The 18,404-nt window shown below is 42.1% G+C and overlaps 2 protein-coding genes across 9 annotated transcripts in view; both read left to right on the top strand.

Annotated features, from left to right (window-relative positions):
• Positions 1–4,838, top strand: part of senp6a (SUMO specific peptidase 6a) — a 37,396-nt gene extending 32,558 nt beyond the window's left edge. For all 7 annotated transcript variants that reach the window (XM_037537994.1, XM_017697701.2, XM_017697698.2 and 4 more), the window contains 2 exons: positions 218–368; positions 3,879–4,838. In XM_037537994.1, the coding sequence (XP_037393891.1) occupies positions 218–368; positions 3,879–4,109 (382 nt within the window). In that variant the 3' untranslated portion in view covers positions 4,110–4,838. The remainder of the gene's footprint in view (positions 1–217; positions 369–3,878) is intronic.
• An 8,828-nt stretch (positions 4,839–13,666) lies between these two features.
• Positions 13,667–18,404, top strand: part of myo6a (myosin VIa) — a 177,766-nt gene continuing 173,028 nt past the window's right edge. For both annotated transcript variants that reach the window (XM_017697703.2, XM_037538156.1), the window contains exon 1: positions 13,667–13,859. The gene's annotated coding sequence lies outside the window, so the exon portion shown is untranslated. The remainder of the gene's footprint in view (positions 13,860–18,404) is intronic.

The following is an 18,404-nucleotide window of genomic DNA, read 5'->3' as shown; positions in this document are numbered from 1 at the left end:
TAATGTTTTAGCTGTCACTACAACTGACTACCTTAAATACACTTATTTAATACTCGATGATGGGATTATGTTCCCAGTTGGAAGATATAGGCCTGTGATTGTATTGGATTTCCCTTAGGATATGGGGAAAGTATAAACATTGTTGCTTTACATTTGCCCAGAACCGTATGTACACTTTTTAAAATGGGTATTTGTGCATGACTGTGTTTATACTTAGGTATCTGGAGGTGGAGTGGGAGGTGAAGAAGGGCTCTCGGAGGAGTTTTGGGAAGGATGTGATGAAGGGCTCCAGCCCACGTGTGCCTCAGCAGGACAACTTCAGCGACTGTGGAGTCTATGTCCTGCAATATGTCGAGAGCTTCTTCGAGGTACAGTTGAAAAAAATTTGAGTCGTGACCAGTATTTCGGGGCTCATGTACTGACTTAGTGTCTCTATCATCTATACTAGTGTTTTTTTATTGGTGTGGTAGATAACGAGCATCACATCTGTGGTAGAGGGCTGCATGGACATGAAATTGTCCGAACCTGACCTGTACTCATGATTTTGAGACCATGTCCTGCCAACACTGCTACATTTGAAACCTGACCAAACCCGATCACACACAAGAACAGATGAATTATCACGCACCCGGTTTCACAGCGCTTTCCTTTAGTGTGAGTTGATCAACAGAAAATGTCTAGCTGAGAGAAACTGTTTTCCACACTACAGTGCATCCGGAAAGTATTCACAGCGCTTCACTTTTTCCACATTTTGTTTTGTTACAGCCTTATTCCAAATTGAATTAAATTAATCTTTTTCCTCTAAATTCTACACAAAATACCCCATTGTGACCATGTGAAAAACGTTTTCTCGAGAGTTTTGAAAATTTATTAAAATTAAAAAACAAAGAAATCATATTTACATAAGTATTCACAGCCTTTGCTTAATACTTTGTAGAACCACCTTTGGCAGCAACTACAGCCTCAAGTCTTTTTGAATATGATGCCACAAGCTTGGCACACCTATCTTTAGGCAGTTTTGCCCATTCTTCTTTGCAGTACCTCTGAAGCTCCATCAGGTTGGATGGGAGACGTCTGTGCACAGCCATTTTCAGATCTCTCCAGAGATGTTCAATCGGATTCAAGTCTGGGCTCTGGCTGGGCCACTCCAGGACATTCACAGAGTGGTCCTGAAGCCACTGCTTTGAGATCTTGGCTGTGTGCTTCGGATCGTTGTCCTGCTGAAAAATGAACCGTCGCCCCAGTCTGAGGTCAAGAGCGCTCTGGAGCAGGTTTTTATCCAGGATGTCTCTGTACATTGCGGCATTCATCTTTCCCTCTATCCTGACTAGTCTGCCAGTTCCTGCTGCTGAGAAACATCCCCATAGCATGATGCTGCCACCACCATGCTTGACTGTAGGGATGGTATTGGCCTCGTGATGAGCAGTGCCTGGTTTCCTCCAAACATGACGCCTGGCATTCACACCAAAGAGTTCAATCTTTGTCTCATCAGACCAGAGAATTTTGTTTCTCATGGTCTGAGAGTCCTTCAGGTGCCTTTTTGCAAATTCCAGACGGGCTGCCTTGTGCCTTTTACTAAGGAGTGGCTTTCGCCTGGCCACTCTGCCATACAGGCCTGATTGGTGGATTGCTGCAGAGATGGTTGTCCTTCTGCAAGGTTCTCCTCTCTCCACGGAGGAACGCTGGAGCTCTGACAGAGTGATCATTGGGTTCTTGGTCACCTCCCTGACCAAGGCCCTTCTCCCCCGATCGCTCAATTTAGACGGCCGGCCAGCTCTAGGAAGAGTCCTGGTGGTTCCGAACTTCTTCCATTTACGAATGATGGAGGCCACTGTGCTCATTGGGACCTTCAACGCAGCAGTAATTTTTCTGTATCCTTCCCCAGATTTGTGCCTCGAGACAATTTTGTCTCGGAGGTCTACAGACAATTCCTTTGACTTCATGCTTGGTGTTTGCGCTCTGACATGCAGTCAACTGTGGGACCTTATCTAGACAGGTGTGTGCCTTTCCAAATCATGTCCAATCAACCACAGGTGGACTCCATTTAAGCTGTAGAAACATCTCAAGGATGATCAGTGGAAACAGGATGCACCTGAGCTCAATTTTGAGCTTCATGGCAAAGGCTGTGAATACTTATGTAAATATGATTTCTTTGTTTTTTAATTTTAATACATTTTCAAAACTCTCGAGAAAACTTTTTTCACATGGTCACAATGGGGTATTTTGTGTAGAATTTTGAGGAAAAAGATTAATATAATTAAATTTGGAATAAGGCTGTAACAAAACAAAATGTGGAAAAAGTGAAGCGCTGTGAATACTTTCCGGATGCACTGTATCTCCCTCAGCTGTCAGCTCCACTGCACTAAACTTCCTATTGCAGGAATGCTTAACACACTTTAGGTGAGCTGAACAAGCAAGGGGAAAGATCTGCTGTTACCTTTCTGCCAACTAAACACATTCCTCTCATTATCCATTGTGTGACTGCTACTGATTTCATTCAGAGCCTTAATTCAGGAGCCATTCCAAACGCAGCTATAGGCTGTAATGTTATGAGAGAGTGAGTCTGTGTCTGAGAGTGGGCAAAATTAACATGGGCACAACCCTTCAAATAAAAACATCTTGAATTTTGAAAAATTTGATCCCAAAGGGTCCCATCGGGTTCGGCTTGGGTACCAGATAAGGATGTGCATTCTGACTAATTTTGATATTGAGGTTCACGATTGGGCATTTGGTACAGAAAAACGGCAAAGGGGGGAAGAAAAAAAATCATACTTTGGCCAAAATATGCAGGCCTGTAGGCTTACCCTTTTAAGTGACAGCACTGGTGTTGCACAAAAATATAGTAGCACACAGAGGAATATACTTGAAAGCGTGTTTTGTACTATCATTCAGAAATTGCCAAGGGAAATCAGTAGGTTTTGGTGATGAAAAATTCAGATAAGCTATGAGCTAACAGACCTAACCACTGTCCTGTTAATGCTGATGATGACTTGCAGTCTTAGTTTCTCCTCAGTGGATGATGTACCAGCGTGTTGTCTGTTGGAGAAGTATATTGTCATGTTTCTGGACCTGGCTAACATCTAGAGTAGTTAAGCTGGTTAGAGATGCAGCCATAGTATCTCGGCCTTCTCGGCCACACTGTTGACACGCTCTCACGTTCAGGCATGTGTATTTCAGTTTCACAAATTTTTTTTCTGTATGGTTTCTGTCTTCCCATGACGAAGTGTAAAGAACACCCAAACTGTGTTCGAATACTTCCACTTTAAATGGTTAAGAGTACTGGAGTACCCCTGCACATCTTTAATAACAAACTTCTAATCCAGAGTGACATGCTACACTATAAAATGTGTCCCTATTGTCATGTTGGTAGAAATACTCTGTAGGGTTACTTGCAGTGCAATTTCAGCATAGAGTACCAGAGTATACATTAATTCAATACCACTCACATATACATCAAGTACTGAGATATGATAGTGTATATATTGAAAACATTGAGAGAGTAAAATTTACTAATACTCACAAGCATTTCAGAGGCGATGTATCAAGACCTGTTCTTAGTCTTTTAAACAAAGGTTTTTGCTATAGTGTATGTAAGGGCAGGTATCTGCTTATGATTTATCAGAAGGTCCTAAAGCTTTAATAAAACCATCTAATAAAACATTGAAGAACAGGTACATGGTGCACATTTTTGAGTTGTATTTTTTTTTTTCTGTTTGTAAAACAATGCTACTAGCCTGTAATAGAGAGGCGTATTTTTTAGAAATATTTGAATATGCTAATTATAGTAAATGTTTTTTTTTTTTTTTGTTTTGTTTTTGCCTGTTCACAGACCTTTTTAATGTTTCTAAATATGGGTTTCTTTTTTGTCTATTTAATAGAATCCTATACCAAGTTTTCATCTCCCCATGAACTTATTGGACTGGTTCCCCCAGCAACGGATGAAAACTAAACGTGATGAGATTAAGGATCTCATTCTGAAGATTCAGTCTGAACAGCAACTAGACAGGGAAAACTCTGGGCAGGCGGACTCGTGTGACAGCCCCTGCGAAGACTTGGACGTTGGAGACGCCTTAGAGTCAGCTGATCTAATTCCACCAATCAGCTCTTGAGCTCCACCTCATGCTGCTATGCTCTTACTATAATGTGGTCCTGCTGGCCCCACCTCGCGAAAAGCCGGCAGCCAGCCGGGGTCCTCTGTGATTGTACGCTGCTGGACAACTCCGCCGTTAAATCTTCTGAAAACTGTTTCCGTTCCTCCCTCATTAACAAAAGAGCAAGAACACTTTTTAATTTGTATTAAATAAAATGTACATGTACATACGCTGGAAGTTTTTTTTTTTTTTTCAGTTTGTTTTTGTTTTTCTTTAGTTTTCTTTTTGGGGGTTTTATTGCCGCCTTTGTGGAACTGACGTCTTATCATCTCACGTCTCACTCTTGCGCCATCAGTGGGGTTAAAAAAAAAAAAAGTATTCGTTAATGTGATGACTTCATGAGGGTCACAGATGGCCTTGGTCACTCCGTAAGCCTGCAGGATTAGCTACAGTACTGTTTAATGTTCTGTTCTGTTTGTACTTCAACCCATGCTTCTGACTGTAGAAAGCAGTTTGCTGTTGTTTGTAGACTAAATATCCAACACAATCCGGAATTATTATTATTTTTTTTTTTTATAAACATCTGATTCCTCATGGCATAACACAGTTGCTAGTCAGTGCCTGTCGAAGCTTTTTACGATGTGACCACACGTAGGTGGACTTCATTTTCAATATTAAACTATTTGAGATGCAAGAGTGCACATCTGCCTTAGTTCATACAAATACAAGCATTTGAAGTGTCCGTAACGAGTGCTCTTTTCTATTCTTTATTCGTCTGCAATAATTAATTGTTATATATAAGTTTTAAGTACGTAATAAATAAGAAAATAATTACGGTACTGGGGAAAAAAGCTCAGACGAATTCAATATTTCTTGTATGACTTTTCTTGGCGATCAGCGATCCTTCACGAGAACCATTCTGGTTCTTCACTGTAGCTACCCAACAGTTAGCCATCCCAGTGATGACTGTATGAAGTGTTTGTGCGAAACATGAACACTGCTGCTTACCTTAATGTTTACTATATACCTTTAAAAGGGACGTGACCATTTGTGAACTGTGAAAAGATCTCTGTCCTTGAGGACAACTTTAAGGATGTCTGTCTGCTTATGGAGATGGCCTGATGCTGATACTGAAACCTTGAGATACAGTGGCCTTGGAAATATTCAGACTCTAATCATTGGTAATCTTTAATGATGTTTTTTTTAGGAGACTAGTTCAACCAGACTGCACTGAAGCTACCATAAAGTTGGAAACAAGTCTGGGACTGGTTTTTTTTTTTTTTTTTTTAACAGTGGCTTTGGTGAGCTTGTGTTCACTGATTGAGTCATGAAGCGTACAAAGCCATTTTGGATTCAAACCAGCAGAGCCCACAGACGACCCAAAACAATGTGGAACTCACCAGCTGCCTTTTGAATTGAAGAATGCTGCTGAAGAGAAAATGACAGCGTTTGAATGGTCAACAATTGTCCTTGGGACACAAGTGTCCATACTTTTTGGCGCTACTGTACTTTTAATTGGTACATGTTGCTGAAGTAGACTATCGTGCCACTTAAACGCTAATGCTGCCCCATGGATTCGTCCAAATTACAGCATAATTCAATCACTGAGATGTAAACAAATTCATTCTGAGTAGTTTGATGTGAACTGGTTCGGGGGGATAACTTCCTGATCCAGATTTCTGTACAGTGGTGATGATAAACAGGGGTCACTTTGTCTACATAACACCATTTCAGGACAGATTTGTTACAGGATTGGATCAGATTTTTTTCCCTGTTTTAATATCCAAACCAGACTTTTCTGCGGATATCAGCCTGATACTTGCCTAATATCACATTATTGCCGTCTCTGTTTATGGACAAATATCGTGCTTCTAGTGCTGTTGTAAAAACATCTAACATTTCATATTGACCAGTTTTATTTTTTTTATATATTCATCCTCCTCAGGGCATCAGAGTTGCTAGTCGGTGCCTGTTGAAGATGTAATCAGACACGCAAAGCCACTGTAGAGAAGCTCATGTTGATCTCATTGTGAACCTGATTCATTTATAACAGAGCAGCTTATTTAGAGGCAGTGAATTGAGGAATTTCTCAGCGTTTGGTTGCTTGAAACAACGAATACTGAGGTCTTGCTTAGAGCTTTATATTCACAGCTCTGATCCTTTTTCTGACTGAAGGTCGGAAAGGCCGTGAGGCAGTTATAATTCTCGGGATTGTTATCTTGAGATCACAAGATAGTTATCTTGACGGTCTTTGTGAATATAACCCTTGTCTTGATCACAAAACAACTCGTTTATCCCAAGATAATAACGAGCAAACTATTTTGTGAGCTCAAAATAACTCCTATCTTGATATAACAGGTTCATTGTGATCTCAATGTAAGTTATCTTGAGAAGTTAACTAGTGATTTCAAGATAAAGTCTTGATAAGATAATTAACTCGTCATCTCAAGATAACAAGAAAATTATAGCAACGGCTGGCCTCTCTGAACTTCTGTACAGATGCAATACTGCCCGTCCTCGGTTCACTGCAGGACTCGAGTCTCTATTTGCGCCATATAATAATTAGGTGCCATCCATGATCTGTATGTTAAAGACGCAGTCCGGCCACAGTGGCAACTTAAGCATCTCTGGATCGGTTGTAAATAGACCGAGTGAGATTTTCCCGTTTAAAGACCAGGAAGACCCCCTTCTGATGATGCACCTTGGAGGTGAGGTGTATTTTGAGTTGAACGCCGGGAGGAAGGCAGACAGCCCGCGTTAGTGCTCCTACTGGGAGGTGGAATGACTTACTGCAGCTGTTTAACAGAAGCAGCTGTCTTCAGTTTGTCATTACAGTGAACTGATATCTGAGGAGGAGGACGAAGCTTAAAGCTACTGTTAGCAAAGTAGCTACCTGGCTAGACACGGTGCCTTTTGGCGTCGTTTCTCTGGCTGAAATGGTTTCAGGTGTCATTCAAGCTAAAAGTTCAAAAAGTAGCTACCTGGCTATACATTATCTTAGTATTCTCTGCCTGAAAGGGTAATAAACCTGTCCCTGCTGTCCATTTTGTGCTGAGTAACGATATAAATGCCCTTCTTTGTGATTTTGCTCGTCAACAAAGGTAAGAATTAGGCTAAAGCTAGCTTTGTGGTATTTATTAGCCGATAGCTCAATGGCTAGGCCAGCAGTCAGGGCATGATGCATGCTGGGTATTGTAGTGAGAAAACACTGGTAAACTACAACTTCATTTCTGTCCAGCCGATACAGCTGAGCGATATAAGCTGCGCAGTGGAATATTTACAAGAGATACCATTAAAATGTAATTCTAGTATCTATGATATGCTGAGCTTAATATGGCCAGGTTTTTAAGTATATAAAAAAAAGATTTATTTTTATTTCAGGGCGATTTTAAAAGGGAATTTCATTGGTTTGCCAAACTTTCTGAATAATTCAGTTACTGACATGTAAACAGTCATTCAGAGAGTTTTGATGTGAAATGGTTCATTATACAAAAACTGACAGACTCATCTCTTTACAGTGGTGCTGATAGGAACCAGGGGTGACTTCTGATGATGTATCTTCAAGGTGGGAGCAACTCGAAAACCGCAACTGTTTTAGGGTGGATTTTTGGGGGTGGGCTGCAGTCAGAGCTAACATTACTGCCGGATGTCTTACTGCAGCTGTATTACTGCAGTCTTCCATTCAGCGTTGCAGTGCAGAGAATAGATTACTTGAATAACTTGTACTAGCAATTTTGATTTCTGGATGATTGTAAAAGGCAGTTCCAATGATTTCAGCATGATTACATCACTGAGGTGTAAACAAAGTGGTTTGAAATGAAATGGCTCTTTGTAGAGAAACTTAAGAGACTCTGATTTCTTTACAGTGGTGGTGACAGTAACTAGAGGCTCAATGTCTACAACACAAATATAGCAAATATTTATTTACTATTCAAACTGACCAGTGAAATCTGAAAATAGTTGCTTTATAACGGCCTGCATGAGCCTCTCCACCATGACTGGATTTGACTGAATCGGTGTCCCAGACGTCATGCAGCGTTACCCATTACCATTGTGGTTTAGAATGTTCTGTGAGGGAGCTTTTAGAGGCATTAAACTCTTCAGACGTCTGGTTCCCTTCACCACCACTGTGAACAATTCTCCACAGAGAAGAGAAGAGTTTCTCTAGAACAAACAAATCTGAATTTTGACCTGAAATTTGTTTACATCCTAACTGTTTAATTATGCAGAGCTTTTCACCTGTTTTTTTGAGTTCTGCCACTAAACTGCTGTCTAACTGAAAAAAGAGGCAAATAATCCCTTTGCTAAACAGGTTTAAACACTTTCTAATGATTTTCAGTACACCAGGCAAATGTTCGTGGCAGATGATAACCCCCATAAAGCTGCAGAGACTTGGTGTTCTGTGATTGTAGGCATCATTTATAGAGCAGGGAAAGGAACAGAACGTTCCTGAAGGTGGCCCGGATGAAATGGTCCATTTCGATGTACCTGGCAAATAAAGCTAAGCTGCTGATGTGCCCAGCGTTCGCCGCAATAATGGACACAGTCGACAGTGTAAATATTTTAAAAGCTTTCGTCGGATCAGTGGGATCCAGCATCACCCGGCTTAGATAAACACCGCTGGCCTTCCTCGGGCCCTGAAAAAGTCAAGTGCCCCCGTTTCCACGTCCGCTGTGCGATTATAATTTGTCAATGCTTCCGTCAGAGAAGAGAAAAGCTGTTTGTGCAGCTTGTGCAGCTTGTGCAGTTGCGCCATGATGCTCAGTGAAGATGGACCAATATGAACTGTCTCTGCAGCATCACTGAAAACAAAGGGGCTTTCTTCTCTCTTTCTGTTTGGAAAAGCACTGCTGGAAAAAAAAAGCATTAATTCCGTTCTGGTCAAAGCTGATTTAGCTGGTCACCCAATATGGGCATGCTGGTTGACCAGCATATCAGCATTCAAAACACAACACAGACAGTTTTGCCAGTGATCGGCATAATGCTGTCCATTCTGGCTGACCAGCATCTAAAATGCACCATCTGCTGGTTTTGCTGGTGAAAAGCCGTTCTGGCGTGTGCTGTTCTTCTAGAAGGGAGGGCAGACAGAAGACACAGCAGCAGAGGAAGGAGCCACGTCCTGACCCCGTTACACTCGGTTGCAGATGTCTCCACTCTGACATGCATGACCTAATGAGCTTCAGTGCGGATCAGCTTTCGGCCTTGCATAAGAGGACTTTCTGGGGTGAAAGCAAGAGCGACGGGCGGCGTAGGATTACCAGATCGCTTAAAAATTGATGATCAATAAGTGTTTGAGAGAGTGAACCCACGGGGATTACCCCAGCTCCTGAAAACACACTGAGTCCCAGCACTGGATCCTGAGAGCAGTTATTGTGGGATTTGTATCTAGAATAGCATTTCACAGATAGTTTAGCGTTCCATCATTAGCTAAAGCCCTGAAGCCCTTCTGGAGCTCAATTAGGTGTGTTAGAGCAGGAAGAACCTCAGCACTGTAGAGCTGCAGTCATGGTGTAGGTGGCCTGCACTAAGCCATATCTGGGCCCCTGAAACAAACTGAAAGGGCCCCCCCTCTGCCTGAAGTCAGATCAAGATTGTCATAAGAAATGGGTTTTACAGTCATAAAATGATTGAAACAAAGAAAATCTAACAAGTACAGTGATTCAAATTGAATCCCACTGTAGTTTTGTTTAAATAACTGCTTTCATAGTGCCTTTCATTTTCATTTATGGACCAATTTTATTGACTGGCCTGATGATTCAGCTGTCATTCTGAAATGCTGCAGTAAAATCAGTTTTGATACTGTTTTGTTTTTTTGATATACGCTTGGAAGTATCTGCCCTTTTATTAAGTATCACTTAAGCATCACTTAATAAAAGAACTTAAAACAAGTAAATACCTACAAACGTGTTAAATAAAATCAAAATCTCAAAATAAGACATTAGATACATTATCTGGCCAAAAGTATGTGGACATATGACCATCACACCTATATGAGCTGCTTGGAAATCCCATTCTAAAACCATGCGCATTAGTACAGTATTGGCCACCTTTGCAGCTACAACTGTTCTGGGAAGGCTTTTTAAAGTGGATTTTGGGGTGTGTTTGATGAAATTTGTGCCCATTCAGTCAAAAGAGTTGGTGAGGTCAGGAACTGATGGAGGCTTGACATGTAATCAACATTCAAATTCATCCCAAAGGTGTTCAGTGGGGTTGAGATCAGGGCTCAGATTTCTGCAACAAAGTTGGAAGCATGTCATTGTCTAAAATGTATTTGTATGCTGAATGCCTCAGCCTAAACACTAAAAATAGCACCAGCCCATTATCCCTCCTCCACCAAACTCTACTGCTGGTGCTCTGCGTTCTGATAGGTTGCACTCTCCCGCAATTGGCCAAACCCGATTCTTCCATGAGACTATCAGATAGTGAAGCATGATTTGTCACTGCACAGAACGTTTCCACTGCTCCAGACTGCAGTAATGATGTGCTTTATACCACTTCAGCAGATGACTGGCATTGCACAGTGATTGTGCAGCTGCTCAGCTATGAAAACCCATTTCAGGCATATGATAAGCAGTTTTTTGTGTGCTATATGCTTCAGCACATGTCATCCCCACTCTGTGAGTTTGCAAGGTCTACCACTTGGTGGCTCCTAGATGCTTGGTGGTCCCCTGTTTCTGCTCCCGCGTCAAGCTGCGGTGTTAGAGACCATCACACAACATTACAGGAAGAAATGATCAGCGTTTCAGCACCCTCACATTAATATGCACCTAATCTATAGATCTATTGAACTCTCTCGCCATTTGACCTCATCCTACATGAATTTCTGTGTGTGTTTCTATTTGCAATTGTTGAAATGTCAATGCTCCCTGCGATGGACTGGTGACCTGTCCAGGGTGTATCCTGCCTTTCGCCCAATGACAGCTGGGATAGGCTCCAGCACCCCTCGCGACCCAGAAAAAGAAGCGGCTTAGGAGATGTGGGTGTGTGAAACGTCACTGCTGATCATTTTTTCCTGTAATTGTGTGATGATCTCTTAACACTGGGAGCAGAAGCAACGCTAAGTGGCTGCGCTGCGCCTGTATCTCTGTTAAATATGATCATTAGAAAGCGCAGTTTAGTGAAGATTGTGGTTGTAGTTTGTTGTCTTCCTTCATTTCAACACCAAACTGCAACTACACTAAAACTAAACTGCAGCTACACTAAAAGCTACACTACTTCTCTGTGAGGAGGAGATAGAGATCAACCTGATGAGCATCTCCATCCTTTCATAAGTGTAACGCATCAAAATCCGTCAGATAGTGTATCTACTACACTTGTTAGTACATGAATAAAAAAGAAAAAAAAAAACGAGAAAGAATTAAGTAATCATGATCACAAATTAAAAAAAAACACGTACCCACGAAGTAAAGAAAACGTGCACACGATTAAAAGAAAACCAGAGAATGAAATGTTAATAGTGGGAATGAATCAGGAAATCATGACGATGAATAAAAGAAAACGTGCGCACTGCAAAATGTTCACTCCAATTCATTTTTATTATTACCTTTGTCCCCCCTGGGGCCCCATAGAATCCACTTGCACAAGGATGAAAAAAGTAGTTTGAAGGAGTTTGGAGTTCAAAATATGATAGATATGGACAAAATGGGACTCCTAACAACCACCTGCAACACCCGGCAGACCTGCAAAACTGCCCCCTTCAGATAAACAGCACTTAAAGCTCTCGCCTTTTGTTGGTATTTATGCCAGGCAACTGAGTTTCCATATATGGTCTGCATTGTTTGATATACAGTGGTGCTTGAAAGTTTGTGAACCCTTTAGAATTTTCTATATTTCTGCATAAATATGACCTAAAACATCATCAGATTCTCACACAAGTCCTAAAAGTAGATAAAGAGAACCCAGTTAAACAAATGACACAAAAATATTATCCTTGGCCATTTGTTTATTGAGGAAAATTATCCAATATTACATAATTGTGAGTGGCAAAAGTATGTGAACCTATGCTTTCAGAATCTGGTGTGACCCCCCCCTGTGCAGCAATAACTGCAACTAAATGTTTCCGGTAACTGTAGATCAGTCCTGCACACCGGCTTGGAGGAATTTTAGCCCATTCCTCCGTAGAGAACAGCTTCAACTCTGGGATGTTGGTGGGTTTCCTCACATTAACTGCTCGCTTCAGGTCCTTCCACAACATTTCGATGGGACTAAGGTCAAGACTTTGACTTGGCTATTCCAAAACATTAACTTTATTCTTCTTTAACCATTCTTTGGTAGAACGACTTGTGTGCTTAGGGTCGTTGAGATTCAGTTCATGGACAGATGTGCTGATATTTTCCTTTAGAATTCTCTGATATAATTCAGAATTCATTGTTCCATCAGTGCTGGCAAGCCGTCCTGGCCCAGATGCAGCAAAACAGGCCCAAACCACGATACTACCACCACCATGTTTCACAGATGGGATAAGGTTCCTATGCAGGAATGCAGTGTTTTCCTTTCTCCAAACGTAACGCTTTTCATTTAAACCGAAAAGTTCTGTTTTGGTCTCATCGGTGCACAAAACATTCTTTCAATAACCTTCTGGCTTGTCCACGTGATCTTTAGCAAACTGCAGACGAGCAGCAATGTTCTTTCTGGAGAGCGGTGGCTTTCTCCTTGCAACCCTGCCATGCACACCATTGTTGTTCAGTGTTCTCCTGATGGTGGACTCATGAACATTAACATTAGCAAATGTGAAAGAGGCCTTCAGTTGCTTAGAAGTTACTCTGGGGTCCTTTGTGACCTCGCCGACTATTACACGCCTTGCTCTTGGAGTGATCTTTGTTAGTCGACCACTCCTGGGGAGGGAAACTGGTCTTGAATTTCCTCCATTTGTACACAATCTGTCTGACTGTGGATTGGTGGAGTCCAAACTCTTTAGAGATGGTTTTGTAACCTTTTCCAGCCTGATGAGCATCAACAACTCTTTTTCTGAGGTCCTCAGAAAGCTCCTTTGTTCGGGCGATGATACACTTCCACAAACATGTTGTGAAGAGCAGACTTTGATAGATCCCTGTTCTTTAAATAAAACAGGGTTCCCACTCACACCTGATGGTCATCCCATTGAAAACACCTGACTCTTAATTTCACCTTCAAATTAACTGATAATCCTATAGGTTCACATAATTTTGCCACTCACAAATATGTAATATTGGATCATTTTCCTCAATAAACAAATGACCAAGTATAATATTTGTGTGTCATTTGTTTAACTGGGTTCTCTTGATCTACTTTTAGGACCTCTCTCTCTCTCTCTCTCTCTCGCTCTCTCTCTCTTTCTCTATCTTTCTCTGTCTCTCTCTATCTCTCTTTCTCTCTCTGTATGTATATATATATATGTATATATATATATATATATATATATATATATATATATATATATATATATATATATATGTGTATATATATATATATATATATATTCTCGTCTCATATTTTATACAGTCTGTACTAATCCGAGTCCGCGTGCACGACGATGCGAGCGAGCGCGCGCCCTATTGGTGACGCAACCGCGCCGGTGCGCGGCCCCGCGCCTGACGTCACGGCGCTCCATTGGCCCAGGACTTCGGTTGTGGCTTCGTGCGGTTGTGTGGGAAGGAGAGCGAGAGGGAGACAGGGAGAGAGGTAGAAAGAGGGAGAGATCACGACCCCCCTCCCCGAAATAACCCACAAACTTTCACCGTTCATGTGAATCCGCGCGCGCACTCCTCACGGGATAAGCAGTGGACCGAGGTAAGCGCGTTCATGCGGTGCGGAGCGCCGGACTCTGTGTTATTTCTCCCACTGCTGAACGCAGGAGTCGGTGTGGACGCCGGCGGCGACGGGGATCACCGTTTGTCCTCCCTCGAGCTCCGTTGTGGTTGTTTTGGTTTGTTTGTGCGATCCAGTGTTGGGACGAGAGCAATGGCTGCTGAGAGAGTGAGAGAGAGAGAGAGAGAGAGAGAGAGAGAAATAGACAGAGAGAGAGAGAGATGCTCGTTCCCACGCTGCTGTGGGCAGCAGGGCTGAGTGCACGGCAGCGTAGCAGATTAGACCCCAGCAGCTGATGCTGCCTTGTTTTCGCTGCAGCAGCCTTCCCTCCTTCCTTCCCTCCCCCATCCATCTATCCATCCAGCTAGCATGCATGCAGCCCATACGTAGCGAGGAGTTGCAGATGCACCTGAGGGCCAGGTTCCTGCACTGCCCTGCCTTGCCTGTGGAAAACAGCATGAAGAGCTTGGATGGATCTCCAAGCAAGGCCTTCATCCGAGTTGTGTTTCGAGATCACTTGGGTTTGGTGCTCATCACCTGGTTTGTGTGCCTGGGGTAGCTGCCCTGAGAGGAGTTTGCTTCATTGGACTTGTGTGCTTGAAAGAAGTTCTCTTAACCTGAATAGCAGGTTTCGGTTAGCTTCTCTGGGATGAGTTCATTTTTCCTGAGTAGTGTGCTTGGGATCAGTGCCCTTCAGCCCCCTTGTGTGCTTAAGATGGCTAAGTTGAGATGGGTTCACTTCTCACTTCTGTGCTTGAGAGAAGTGCGTTTCACCCGAGAAGTGTGCTTGGGATGAGCTCCCTTCAGCTCCCTTGTGTGCTCGAGATAAATACCTTAAGAGTAGTTCACTTGACTTGTGTGCTTTGAAATGCTACTTGTGACTGACTGGCCAGTTTGAGATGCCTAACTTGAGATGAGTTAATTTGTGTGCTTACGATGGCACAGAAGTGAACTTCTGTGCACCTGAATAGTGTTGGAAGCTTGGTGATGAGTACATTTTCCCTGAGTAGTGTGCTTGGGATGAGTTCACTCCAACTCAGTTGTGTGCTTGAGAGAAGTTCTCTTCACCTTGAATTAGTTACTCTGGGATGAGTCCAGTTTCCCCGAGTAGTGCACTTGGGATGAGTTCCCTTCAGCAGACGTTTGTGCTTGAGATACATTAAGATGACTTCATGTGTGCTTGAGATTGCCGCCTTGGCATAAGTTCTGCATTAGAAGTAATGTGGGTTGATTTTGCGACAGTGGATTGCATGTTGAGTTTGGAGCTGAGCTGCTGTCTGCTTTTTTGTTTGTAAGTTGTTGTAAATGGACTGGTCAAGTGTTCAGTTGTCAAAAAATGTCTGGTCAAGCACCTTCCCTCATAGTAATGTCTCAAAGCTCACATAATGTTTGTTAGAACATGAGGTCAGTGATTTTAGAATGAGTCGGCGGCCTGTTTGAACTGACGTACAGTCACTTTTTAATGATTTAACCCGTCTTCCAGAGCCGCAACCTTTGTCCCGGGAGTTTGCATGGCTGTTTTTTATGGGTGCGAGGACATGCAGGTTGCGGTCATTACGGCAGGGTTTGCTGTTCCTGTCTCTCCAGGTCGTTGTAAAAGTAACAAAGGAGCAAAGGGCGCCGAAGACTTATACATCCTCGGGTTTGACACTTGTAGATTCTGGCTTGCTGTAAAGTTGTTTTGTAGGAAATGATGCAGTCCAGTCTTAAACTGAGCTGAGCAAAGTAGCCTCGGGTTCACCTCGGCAGGAGCTAAATGTGGACCAGTTAGATGGCTCACACATTCATTCAGCTTCAAACTGCACGTCTGACCCGTGTGTGGGGTAATTGGCAGTCATGTTGGAGCCGTTGTACTCAGGATTATGTTACAGTCTGTGTTTTGCCTTCCACAGACAGTGGCAGCGTGTGGTCTTAATATGAGGCTGTCAGGCTAAGTGTGTCACCTTACCCTGTTTGACCACCACGACACGCCTACAGGTGTGGTTACCTAGGCATCATGACTCACCTGTTCAGCTGAAGGCTGGTTGTGAAGGCAGGCCAACGCATGTGGGGAAGTCAGGTGCTAAAAACGTCTATTTTATATGCAAGATCAGGTTTCATAAAGCCTGCTAGTGCTGCATTTGCTTATTTAAGGCTCTACAGCAGGAGTGCACAACTCTAGTCCTAGAGGGCCGGCATCCAGCACAATTTGATGATTTACCTTGTCAAACACACATGATTCAAATCGTCTGCCCAACTGTGCTGGACACCAGCCCTCCAGGACAGTAGTTATGCACCACTGCTCTACAGAGGAATGCTTTCAGGCTGAAGAGTGTTGTCTTTGAGGAAGTTACTTCCTTTGTACTGTGAATTTTTATTCTTCCCAAAATTTCAACACGAGTAAATCTCAAAGATGTAAACAAAGTTATTCAGAGTTTTTTGAAATGCGAAATGCTTCTTACCTAGTCGTTACCTAATTGTTCCCAGTAGAGCCGATAGGAACCAGACCAAGCCTTTAAAAGCTCCTTGTGAGTACGCTGCCTGATGTATGTGACATTGAGTGCATTTACATACAACTGGATTTCTGTTGCTAATGATTGAAATGGTCATGAAACACCCCCCAATTTCTTAGATTGAGGGAAGGTCTAGAAAGCCGATGAAGGACCTGGATTGTAGCTCAGTAATTTCTCAGTGCATGTAAACTCTTACTCTGATTTCTTTCTTTTTTCTCAGTCTGTGCTATGTGTGAAACAGACCGTGGTATGTGCAATAAGCAACCAACTAACCAACTACATGCTTCACGAAATGAAGGATCTAAATTTTCTTCATCATCTAGATGATGTTTATTCATAGTTTCAAGTTAAAGTGGTGCAATGTTTAAAAAAAAAAAGTGACAAAGTCTGAAGTCTGAGTCTTGCCCACATTGTGTTTGGATGTGTTTGGATGTCATTTCCTGAATGTGTGTTGGGCTCACGTTGGGGTTAAATTTCACATGAAGGTTTTTACAGCCCGCCTCCCACTTTTAACAGATTTTTCCTTCCGCTTCCCCCAGCTTTAGTTTTTCTCCTTTTACATTGAAGTCACATTTTGAAAGACTGAGATTTTCAGATCCCAGGAGCTGCAAAATTGGTTTAACAATATTTAATTGGGAATCCTAATAATTCACAGTTTTGGCCTTTTAGCCTCAAGTGTGTAAAGGTAGATGTGCTGGGCTTCTTGGAAAAAGTATGCTTGAAGCTTAATTCCTGGAAAATAATCACATTTAAATTTGAACTGCAATATTCATCAGGAAAATTGAGAAATTGATCATTTCCTCAAATTTTTCAGTCCTGCTGGAATCACCCACAACAGAATTTTGCACTGAGGTCTACGAAGCCTGTGCTTGTGACAAAATGCATTTGTAGGAAATTAAACGGTGAAGGGACTTCAGGAAAACACATTGTTGCAGCCAAAAGGGTCCTTATTACGTTTATTATGTTTTATGTAGCATGTTCTACATGAAGAACTAGAGATTTAGGATTAAACAGGTGAAGGTTAACATCTCACTATGTCAGCAGCTGTGAATAAAGCACATTTTGAACATCTGATTAGCATATTTTGTCTCTTATTTAATTCCAGCTTTTTATTTATATTATTGCTATACAGTGATTTAACTGGTGCTCTCTTTAAATGTATCAGATTATGGGTGATGTTGGGCTGATTAAAGCCAGGTTCAGACAGAACGTTGTCAGGCTCGGGTCTGTTTCGGGCTTAAAATTTTAGTGATTCGGGTCAGATTCAAACAAAGTTATCAGGCTGTATTTGGGTTCAGATCAAAATTTCAGACCTGATTAAAGCTCCAGTTCAGTTCATCATGGAGGCACCGTATCAGTCTTCTCATGTAGATTTCATTGAAAGGTGATTTAATACCCCTCACCTGTGTTTCACTATTGAAAGTAAAAGTCTTAAAAAGGCTTGTTGTGTAATTCCCGTTCAGTTTCTGCACCTACAGTTATTGTTTTTAATCTCAAGTTGTACTAGTAGTTTCGTGCCTCTTATGCCATTATGCGTGTTTCCCTGGTCATGATCACTCAGTTCATATGGCCCATATATGAAAAGTAAGCTGCGAAAACAGTCAGTTTTGATGTGTGATGTCATGAAAACCAACACATTTACATAAAGCCATGTGCAGACATTTGTGTTCCCCTGGTCAAAGTGAAAATGAGTGAGCACATCCTCTTCAAAGAGCACACGTCTGCACATTTTAGTGCACAATTACTGTTTACTTATTGGGTGAATATAACAGTGAAAAAAAACACATAAAATGTGGCCTGTGCTAAAGTTCACTTTATATGTTAGCATTTTTGATATGTTCAACTCAGTAAATAAACAGAAATTGTGACCTAAAAAAAGGTTTTCGGTTGCATCACTCAGTTGAGTATTGGTACTCATCACAATGCACAGATGTGATTGGCTGAATAGCGTCACGTGTGATATTTACAACACACGCAATTGGTCTCTGAGTCTCCTGAGCCACTAAAGCCGTACCGTAAAAGCTAGAGAAGTTAT

Source organism: Pygocentrus nattereri, chromosome 4 (genome assembly GCF_015220715.1).
Source record: "Pygocentrus nattereri isolate fPygNat1 chromosome 4, fPygNat1.pri, whole genome shotgun sequence".
Lineage (NCBI taxonomy): Eukaryota > Metazoa > Chordata > Actinopteri > Characiformes > Serrasalmidae > Pygocentrus > Pygocentrus nattereri.
The sequence above is the reverse complement of the archived record's forward strand: the minus strand, read 5'-3'. Positions and strand labels throughout refer to the sequence as shown.